This window comes from Nicotiana sylvestris, chromosome 11 (assembly GCF_000393655.2).
Source record: "Nicotiana sylvestris chromosome 11, ASM39365v2, whole genome shotgun sequence".
Classification (NCBI taxonomy): Eukaryota; Viridiplantae; Streptophyta; class Magnoliopsida; order Solanales; family Solanaceae; genus Nicotiana; species Nicotiana sylvestris.
Genome location: NC_091067.1, coordinates 142,814,310 through 142,825,364, shown reverse-complemented (window position 1 = coordinate 142,825,364; position 11,055 = coordinate 142,814,310). Strand labels below are relative to the sequence as shown.

Sequence of the window (11,055 nt, the reverse complement as noted above, 5' to 3'; positions counted from 1 at the left end):
TAATGAGTGGGTTAATGATCCGTCCAAAAGTTACTTAGACTGAGATGTATGGGGTGAATATGGGTTAAATTTTGGATAATAGCGCAACCCGCTCAACTCTTACCAATCTTTAAATAATGAACGTTATTTTCTTATAAGTTGTTTAATTACCAAAATAAATTTTTTTCTTTTGTTTTGGTCATATACAACATATCAAACAAAAAAAAATTATTTTAAATATGTTTTAGTAAAGTTACTTGTAAATCAATTTTGGCTAAAATCAGCCCAACTTTAGATGAGCTGAGATGAGTTGGTCAAGATGGACAATTCAACAAATGATCGAACAATAACCGACCCAACCTTAAACGAATTGGGTATGTTGAATGGGCTCGGGCTCAAACTGCCACCCCTAAAAATTAGTGAGAATGGAGATAAAAAGCCATCAAAATTTATAAGTTGGCATTTTTTTTTTAATTCTTTTTGTTGCACATCACGTATATTTCATAAAGAAAGGCTTATGTGAAATAGTACTCATTTTTATTTTTATTTTTGCTAAAAAAATACTTCCTCCGTTTCAGTTTATGTGAACCTCTTTCATTTTTGGTCCGTCCTAAAAAGAATGACTCATTTTCTCAATTTGAAAATAATTTAGTTTAAACTTACAATCAGGGGCGGACCTAGAGCATAGAATGCGGGTTCCCGGGAACCAGTAACTCTTGTGTAGACTCTGTATTTATATTTAAAAATTCACTAAATATTTATAAATATCTAATTGTGAACCCAGTTATTATTGCATATTAATCTGAAATTACGGTAGGAACCCATAAGACTCAAATCCTAAATTCGCATTTGCTTACAATTTTACCCTTAATAAGAAGCTTTTCCTAGACCCCTTTTTGATTTATTTAGGATCACAAATTTCGAATATCTTCATAAATTGGAACGGAGGGAGTGGTACTCTCCCTGTTCCATGTTATGTGATATACTGTGTATACTCTTTTCTTTCTAGCACAAAGAAAATGATACATTATTATATTTCTACCTTTGATTTATCTGGTCCCTTATTAATGATCTTTTTGCAATCGAAAACTTAGCATTTTTCATCTTATCATCTGAATATTATTAGAATATAGTTAACCTTTTTCCCATGTATTTTGCTGAATAATTAATTGATCAACAGGAGTATATCCAGACCGGTCACCACTACCAACAGTCGGTGGAGGGGAAGGGGTGGGAATTGTACATTCTGTTGGCTCTGCTGTTAAGGCTCTTTCCCCGGGAGATTTGGTTATACGTTTTCCTTATATTCAAGGTAATATTTTATGTGTCTTATAATTACAATATTACATAGATTCACTCTTCGGTAAAAACTTATACACACCTACTGTTTATACCAAAGCAATAGATGCACGACGTATATTTGAATATATATATATATATATGTGCGCGTAACACAAGTCCATGGTGAGTTGCTTTTACTCTGCAGGAAGTAAGATTAGTGCAGCTTATATACACTGACGGTATAAAATATTTATGTACTATCATCAAATAACACTAAAGATGTAGCACCAAAAATTTGTCTATAATGAGGGTAATTAATAACTCTTAAATAAAGTAGACAACCAGCTACATTACACTGTGCTAAATGTCAAAATTTTTTGCACAATCAGTATATATAAATTAAATGCGATAATATAATTAATATTGTCTTTATGTTGTGCTCAGGGTCATGGCAAACGTACATTGTACAAGAACAAAGTATGTGGCACAAAATTGATAAAAGCACCCCAATAGAATATGCTGCCACTGTTTCTGTTAATCCAGTGAGCGCCTTGAGAATGCTCGATGAGTTTGTTACTTTAAAACCAGGTTAATTATTTGTCAAATTAATTACTTAGTGTTTTATTGTTTAATTCCCTCTCTTTTTTACTCATTAATTTATGTGTTTAATTTCCATAAATAGGAGACTCGATTGTGCAAAATGGAGCCACAAGCATTACGGGGCAATGTATTATTCAGCTAGCTCGACTTCGTGGAATTCATAGCATTAATATCATAAGAGATAAGCCAGGATCTGATGAAGTTAAAGAAAGATTAATGAAACTTGGTCCTGATAAGGTGTTTACTGAGAAAGAGTTGGATGTCAAACGTGCCAAAATCTCCTGGTATTATTATACTCCCTAGTATACTTTTAGTTGTCATCTTTGAACTTTACAATTTTATTCATAATAATGATAGTATTTTTAAAAGTTTTGGGAATTGATTTGGGGAATGAGCAGTTAATAATATAGGTAAAACAAAAAAAAAAATATTTTTCTCTTGATTTAGTATAGTGGACAAGTAAACATGAAAATATATTTATATAATGGATAAGTAAAAGTGAACGGAGGGAGTACTAAAACTCATTTAATTTTCATTTTGATTGTATGTGAGTTGATAATTTTCACGCACGGTCACAAAATTTTAGGAATTAAAGTCACAAAACTACTTTTGTCAGATTAAAGTAACTGAATTGTATTCACTAACAATAAAGTTATTAAATTTTATCAACTATGATAGTGAACGGGCAGCTCCATGCACAAAGTAGTTTGCGTTCACGTAAGGTTCGAGAAAAGACTACACTTCAATGGGATGTGATGTTGGCAGTCTATCCTGATGAAAGTATCAGTAGCTGATTATACGGCTCGAACCCATAAAAACAATTTTACCATTGTTCCAAAGATCTCCTACTTATTCACTATGATAGTATAGTCAAAAAGAATTTCTCAAATTAAATTATTGTACTTTACCTACTATAGCAACAAAACATACCCATCAACGTGACTTTGATTATATTGGTTAAATTTTGTGTTACTTTAATGTAATAGAAAATAATTTTACAATGATACTATTTGACCAAAAAATGTTAAGCCTTTTTATTAAATTAATTAAATAAATGATAATGGGCAAATTCTAGTAAAATATAATAAATTCTAGATCCAACATTGATGGATAGTAATAGTCTAAAACCCCCATTTAAAGCTGTTAAATGCCAAAAGGGGTGTTTAATGATATTGTTATGAATGAATGAGAAGATGAAGACAAGCAACAAATATGATAAATGACAATAAATGTAAATAGAGGGAATGATTCACCCAAATGTTCAATGAGGTGGACGATTCTCCCTCTGACATTGATGTAAGGTAACAAAATGTGGGGATATTGAATACTTTATCGAATCAGATGTGGGAAAGGTTGGAATAAACAACAAATCGAATATTGTGTAATGATAATATTTGTAGTTACTTGAGAGTTGACTTTTCTAGAGAGAGCTTATCAAAATGAATATTACATGCCCCTTCTTTCTCTCTCTATTCCTACTTATATGAGACACATCCCTTACTTACTGAAAGTACAAAATGCAGAGAATATTCCTTTAAAATATCTTATTGCTAAAACTAGCTGTTTTGGCCGATCTCAGTGCTCGACCTCGACATTGGCTGCTCGGCTCACCAATGTTGCTTCTTTGGCATTGCTCGCATCTTTTGACGAAGTCGGTAGCTTCCTTTTTCATCGTGGGCCAAGAGTAGCCTGCTCGTATGAGGCATCTGACGAGAGCTCGGTTGCTGGTGTAAGCTCCGCAGTGGCCCTCGTGTACTTCTTCGAGGACGCGCCGTGTTTGATTTGGTCCTAAGCACTTTGCTAGGGGACCACCAAATGTTTTTTTGTACAAGTCGTGACGATGTTGTACCTGGCCGCCTGCATTCGAAGCATCTTGGCTTCTTTTTTGTCGGGTGGGAGCACTCCGTCCTGCAAGTATGAGATAATACGATTGCGCCAGTCCCAAGTTAGATTTATAGATTGTACCTCGATTTGGTCTAGTGATGAATGGAGGAGAGTTACCACGTCCCCCTCTCCGATTATGCTTTTGGTGGCCACTGCCAGTTTGGCGATGCCGTCTGCTTCAATGTTCTACGCTCGGGGTATTCGGTCGAGTTCGCATTCGTCGAACTCGAGTAATAGTTTGTAAATTTCGACCTGATATTTTTGTAGCAGTTACTCCTTAATTTGGAAAATCCCTGTGACTTGATTGACGAGGATTTACGAGTTGCATCGAAGGATGACTCGCCGTGCTTTGTACTTGAGTGCCAACTTTAAACCTACAATCATGGCCTCATACTCGGCCTCATTGTTAGTCATATCAGGGCATCGTATAGACTGGCGGACAATTTTGCCTATTGGGACCTCGAGCACGAGTCCTAGTCCAGATACTGATGCATTAGAAGTGCCATCGGTATACAAAACCTATTGGCCATATATGTTGGCGGAAGTATTGGCGGTTTCCCTTTTGACCTCGGGCATTATCTTCGTACTGAAGTTGGCGATGAAGTCAGCAAGAACTTGCGACTTTATCGCTGTTCGCGGCTGATAGGTTATATCATGCTCGCTCAGATCTATGGCCCACTTTGCCAATCTGCTCGACAATTTGGTTTTGTGCAGGATATTCCTTAAAGGAAAGGTCGTGACCACCGAGATAGGGTGACACTGGAAATAAGGTCTAAGCTTTCGTGAAGCTACGACCACGGCCAGAGCCAACTTCTCGAGGTGGGGGTACCTCATTTCAGTGTCGACCAAAGTTTTGCTAATGTAATAGATAGGAGATTGCGTACCTTTATTTTCTCGTACCAGGACTGCACTTACAACGACATTGGACACGGCCAAGTAGACAAGGAGACGTTCTCCGGGTTCTGCCTTAGCGAGTAACAGTGGCGAAGATAGGTAGGCCTTCAGTTCTTTTAAGGCGTTGATGCACTCGGCATTCCATTAGAGTACATTATCCTTTTTGAGTATGCCAAAAAAAATTGTGGCACCTATCGGAGGACCGCGAGATGAATCTTGATAAGGCGGCTACCCGACCGGTCAGCTTTTGCACTTGTTTTTTGCTGGTTAGATTTTCTGGGATTCTTTTTATAGCCTTGATTTGTTCAGGGTTGACCTTGATGCCTCATTGAGATAGCAAGAAGGTGAGGAATTTTCCAGATGTCACGCCGAAAGCACATTTCTCGGGGTTTAATTTCATGTCGTACCTTATGAGTATGTCAATGGCCTTCTTCAAGTGGTTGATATGGTTTTCCTTTCTTTTTGACTTAACCAACATATCGTCTATATATACTTCCATGGTTTTGCCGAGTTGATCTTTGAACATTTTGGTCACTAACCTCTAGTACGTTGCCCTCGGGTTTTTAACCCAAACGGCATCACCCTATAGTAGTACGTCCCCTGGTGGGTGATGAAGGTGGTTTTTTCCTATTCTTCTTCCTCCATGAGGATTTGGTTGTAGCCCGAATAGGCATCTAAGAAGCTCAGCAGTTCGTGCCCGGTTGTGGCGTCGATGAGTTGGTCGATGTGGGGCAGCGGGAATGAGTCTTTTGGGCAGGCTTTATTCAGATCTGTGAAGTCCACGCACATTCTCCACTTACCGTTCTTCTTTTTCACCATGACCACATTGGAGACCCACTGAGGGTACTTCGATTCTCTGGTAGAACCGTTCACTAACAATTTCTCAACCTCCTCACGAACTGCATCATTTATTGCAGAGTTGAACTTTCGTATGATTTGCCTTACTGGGGGGGGGGTAAAATGGGTCGATGTTCAATTTCCCCAGGGGGTGGAAATTTAATGACTTGGTACAAACTGGAGGGGACGACTTTCATGGCGTGTATCCATGGTAGGCCTATGATGGCGTTATACGCTGTATCCTCATCCATGATGTGGAATGTGGTCTCTAGGGTGACACCGCCGGCCAAGACAAGCAGCGTGATTTCTCCATATATCCGCTCAATTGCATTGTTAAAACCTATTAACGTGATGCAGCATGGCACTATCCTGTCCTCGAGCTTCATTTAGGTGAGAACCCGAGGATGGATGATGCACGCGCTGCTTCCATCAACAACTATGATACGTCTTACATCAATGTCAAAAATACATAAAGTAATGAGAAGGGCGCCATAGTAAGGAAAGACCAAACTGTGGGTATCCGACTCATCGAAAATGATACTTTCTTCGAGTTCGTCATACCTTTCATATGTGATTGACCACTTGAGCTTGTGAGTGGTGGTGAACTTTATGCTGTTGATGGATGCATCGTCGCCTCCTCCAATGATCAACTGAATGGTTCGAACTGGGGAAGGTGGTTTGGACTGCCCCTGATGTTGTTCTCGCCCTCGGGCGAAGTTGCCTCTGATGATACTTTCTTCGAGTTCGTCATACCGTTCGTCGGTTCTTATGCAAGGTTATTGCCTTTCACTGCAGTGACATAGTGGGTCACATGATCCTCCGGGTCCGTCGTGCTGTCATATATTTTCAACTATAGCGGTATTTTGAAAGTTTTTGGTATATCATGTGGTGCGACCTCGTCGTTATACGGTTGTTCCACAAACCGGCTGGCGTCCCGCTTTGGTAGGAGTTATGGGGGGCCCGATATCTTATCTACCCTTTCTTGATGCTCTCTCATTTGGTCGTGGAGTGCTTTGTTCTCGTTCTCTATTTCTTCCATTTTTCTAAGGACAACAACGAGGGCGTCGTTACCTGCATCATTAACAGAGTGAGTGATACCTGTAGAGGGAGGCTAGGTGTGTTGCTCATTGGTTGTTATGGTGATGTCGACTCGCACACTCTCTCTGCTCACCCTCTGAGCGGGTTTGTCGAGTATACTGTTCAGTATATTCGTTAGCCATGCTTCTAGTAGCTTTTTTACCGTTGGTGATGTTTCTTCTGCGGTGGACGTAGAGGCTCCCTTTCCATGAGAAGTGGTAACGCTACCATGAGAGGGGAGGGTGAATCACTTTGCCTAGGCGAGGCGCTTGGTGTCACGTTCTCCTCGTCCTCTCCGTGAGTTTCATTAATGGTGTTTAAGAGATTGGCGGTGAGATCGGCTATCGCTTTTCTTTTTTTCTCTCCATTGTCTGCCATGTCAGATATGTGCAAACAACGAGATACGAGATTTTGCAAAGTTTTGTGCGTTTTGCGTTTTTTTTATATCTAGAAAAAAACTAAAACTTTTATCTAGAAAATCCTCACAGACGGCGTCAAATTGTTTGACGAAAGAGTGTTAAGCCTTTTTGTTAAACTATTTAAATAAATGATAATGTGTAAATTCTAGTTAAATATAATAAAGTCTAGATCCAAGATTGATGGATTGTAATAGTCTAAAAACCGCATTTAAAGCTGTTAAATGCCAAAAAGGGTGTTTAATGATATTGTTATGAATGAATGAGAGGATGAAGACAAGCAATAAATATGATAAATGTCAATAAATGTAAATAAAGGGAATGATTCACCCAAATGTTCAATGAGGTGGACGATTCTCCCTCTGACAGTGATGTAAGGTAACAAAACGTGGGGATATTGAATACTTTATTGGATCTGATGTGAGAAAGGTTGGAATAAACAACAAATCAAATCTTGTGTAAAGATAATGTTTGTAGTTACTTGAAAGTCGATTTTTCTAGAGAGAACTTATCAAAATGAATATTACATGCCCCTTATTTCTCTCTATATTCCTACTTATATGGGATACATCCCTTACCAAATGAAAGTACAAAATACGGAAAATATTCCTCTGAATATTCCTTTAAAATATCTTATTGTTAAAACTAGCCGTTTTGACCGATCTGAGTACTCCACCTCGACATTGGCTACTTGGCTCACCAGTGTTGCTTCTTAAGTACGACCTCGGCCTAATTGATTCTTGATTTCTTTATTTCAGGCGAGGTCCCCTTGATCAGATTTGGACCCATATAGTTATTAGTATATTGGATTTAACTTTGTAATCAATAGGGGTGACAATTTAATTTTCTGTTTTCTATTTTTTTCGTTTTTCTGCATCACCCACCCGCTCCAACCCCTCTCCCCCCACCCCTACCCCCCACCCTCCAAAAAAAATTTCAACTTACACATTTTAAGGTAAAAGACTTTTTTTATGCAAGATGAATATGGTTCTAAAACATGGGTCAAGTTGACGGGTTGGGTTATGACCCATTGTTTAGCCCATCTTGACTCAGCCCATCTTAACCCAAGTACACTTAGGGTTGGGTTGGGCAATGACCCATTTATTAACCTAACCAATCTTGACCGCACAAATTCAGCCCAACCCGGCCATTTGCCACCCCTATCATACACAAAGTTAACCTTACATTTCATGGATGATAAATTGATTATAATTAACTTCTAGTTTATTATTATTATTTTTTTTGATTGCATGTTCTTGGGTGATATATCTGAACCTATTTTGGGTTTGAACTGTGTTGGTGGCAATGCTGCTACTTTGGTTGTGAAATTCTTGAAGTGAGACAACTTTTCTTAATTTTATTTTCTTCTTAAGTTGAAAGTTTCAGCTTTCAATTATAAGCGATTAATTATAATTAACTGTATTGCATGTTCTTTTCAGGCAAGGTGGTACTATGGTTACATATGAAGGGATGTCGAAAGAACCTGTTACTGTTTCTACTTCATATTTCATATTCAAGGTTAGTTTCAAACCGAGAAATGGGACTATTAATAAATATTAATTATTTTTTATTGTTATATACAATCAGACCTATATATAAAAATATCTCCATATAACACTCATTCACTATAAAAGTCAAATTTTTCTCCGAACCGATTATTATGTTATGTTATAATATATGTCCTCTATAACAATACTTCACTATAGCAGTTAAAAAATATCGGAACAAATGAGACTATTATAGAAGGTTTGACTATAATTAAAACGGAGAAATAATGCCAAAATATTTAATGGGAGTTTTGTTGCAGGATATTACGTTGAAAGGATTCTGGTTACAAGAATGGAAATTAGATCAAGCAAAATATAGGGATTGGATCGATTATCTCTTGGCCCTAGCTCGTGCTGGAAAACTGAAATATGAGTAAGTTCTTTTCTACTCATTCTTTATATTCCTAAGTCATATTCACGTGAAAGGATAGTTTGGACAATGAAGCGTATTAATAAGAAGTAAATTCCTTAACTTTAGTTTGTATTGTTAAGAAACAATTAAAGACTCCTAAAATTCTTTATCTTAAAAATGTCATACAGTTATGTGTATATCATAATATTTTTGAAACTTGTGTTCTTAAACATGTCAACTAAAACTATTTTTTAAAATGAACAAAATGAATCCATATATCCATATAAAATATATATGGTACCTGTATTTACACATACACATATATGATATAGGAATGGTTCAATGTAAGAAAATTTGTAAAAACTTTTCATTGAAGAAATATAAAACATGTAATTATTTTTGCAGCAGAATAAGAAGAAAAAAATTTAAATAAAATAGAACGGAGGAAGTACTTTTTAATATAGTACAAGGGTCAGCAAAAGTAGAGAATTAGCCTAAGAAGGTCGGAGAGGTGATGGTAAGTGAAACAACATTTTGCAAAAGGAGTACCAAAACATTTATCAGTCATTTTGATGAACAAAATAATACATTTTTCCTCGCCAAATATTAGTCGTTTAATAAATTAAATTTGTCTCGAAATATTTGACCTTGTAGAAAATTAAGATGCCGTTAAATATAGTTTTTACAAATTTAACTATCCAATTAGTGAAATATTAATTATGTGAGACATTTGAATAGAGGTAAATGTTAATTTAAACTAATACTCTTATGATTTAATTTTTTGTAAGGGTGTGTAGAGATCTTAAAAGACAAATAATATGAATGTGATGTTATTTAATACAATTTGCTGGAACCCTGATACCTCGTAAGTCTAAATATTTTAAATGATTGTACAACTACCACGAGTAAACAGAAACCCTAATAATTGATGGGGTTTCAACCCCAAAAACGAAAAAAAGGAAGGAAAAAAAAAACATGTGAATTGTTTTGTGATAGTAAAGTGACCTGAGATAAAGTGAGATATTATGTCGAATTTTTTCCTTCTCTTTTTTATTTTTATTTTTGGGGGTTGGGGTAGGTGAGACTGTACTAGTTCTCCAGATATTTGAGCAAAATATCATTATCTTGATTCTTGACAGTGTACTAATGCATAAAAAACAATGGTATTAGTAATGCAATGAGTTTTAATGCATGCATTAGCTTAGTTAAAGACAAAATTGTCCTTCAAAATTTATGTTTGATTAAAATATGTTAGTTAGTATATTAATGCAAGTTCAAAATAATCCAAATAGTGAGAAATAAAATTATACCCCTAATAAATAAATAAATAAATACTTAGCATATTTTTTTTTATAAATAAATATTTAATTTTATTTTTCAATATAGGTAGACAAATCAAATAATTTTTTGTAAACTTTTTCATATAAAAATATTTCTCAACATATATTTCTTTTAAAAAGTTAGAGTGTGAACTGGTTTTGAGGGCATTTTTGTAAACAAACAATTCTTTTAGAAATTGTGCAATGCTTTAATACATCAAACCAAACAATTGATAAGAAATATGTCAGCATAACTAATACCAGCATAACTAATGCAAGCATAACTAATACCAACATTACTAATACACCTTATTCAGCATTATTCTTATGCACCCTACCAAACGACTCCTTAATGATTTTCATACAGCTCTTGAAAAAGCAATGGGAAAACAAGGAAGTCGAGGGAAACAAGTCCTTAAATTCTAAGCCACGGGAAATGTAATTTTATTATCAAAGTACTGCAATAATTTGGAGAATAGATTCACTAGTATGGAGTCGAGTTAGTAAGACCGTAACCAGAGGTATCAGGTTCGAGCTTTTGGTAGAAGTTGTGTTTGTTAGGGAGCACTTTAATCCTAAATATAAAAATTTTCGGTGCAAATCCAGATTTAGTCGGGAGCCAATATGAATATCGGATACTGGATGAAAAAAAGAAGCACTAGTCTTGGGATATATTTTTAAGTTAAATTATCGGATATTCTTCTCGATCTCACATGTTGTGATGCTGTATTTTTCAGAAGCTTTCTTGTTTGGTTGTATAATCTTCTTCTTATATCTTTTTTTTTTTCCATTTACTGGTGCCATCATTTTAAACAATTTTCAACCATTTTTTGAGATAAACAAATATAAATGGTGGTGCAATTTATAAA

General features: G+C 35.9%; 1 protein-coding gene across 1 annotated transcript; it reads left to right on the top strand.

Moving 5' to 3' along the window:
• Positions 1 to 298: 298 nt before the first annotated feature.
• On the top strand, positions 299 to 10,612 carry LOC104212084 (enoyl-[acyl-carrier-protein] reductase, mitochondrial-like). The gene is made up of 8 exons (XM_009761269.2): positions 299 to 353; positions 1,160 to 1,291; positions 1,705 to 1,848; positions 1,943 to 2,136; positions 8,219 to 8,304; positions 8,408 to 8,486; positions 8,776 to 8,888; positions 10,504 to 10,612. Exons 1-8 carry the CDS (start codon positions 299 to 301, stop codon positions 10,610 to 10,612), a joined length of 912 nt encoding a protein of 303 aa, XP_009759571.2.
• The last annotated feature ends 443 nt before the right edge of the window (positions 10,613 to 11,055 follow it).

Coding starts and splice junctions, on each gene's coding strand:
- LOC104212084 (XM_009761269.2), top strand. CDS start 299: ATGGACAATTCAACAAATGATCGAACAATAACCGACCCAACCTTAAAC. Junction 1,292..1,704: donor ACGTTTTCCTTATATTCAAG/GTAATATTTTAT, acceptor TGTTGTGCTCAG/GGTCATGGCAAACGTACATT. Junction 1,849..1,942: donor GTTTGTTACTTTAAAACCAG/GTTAATTATTTG, acceptor TTCCATAAATAG/GAGACTCGATTGTGCAAAAT.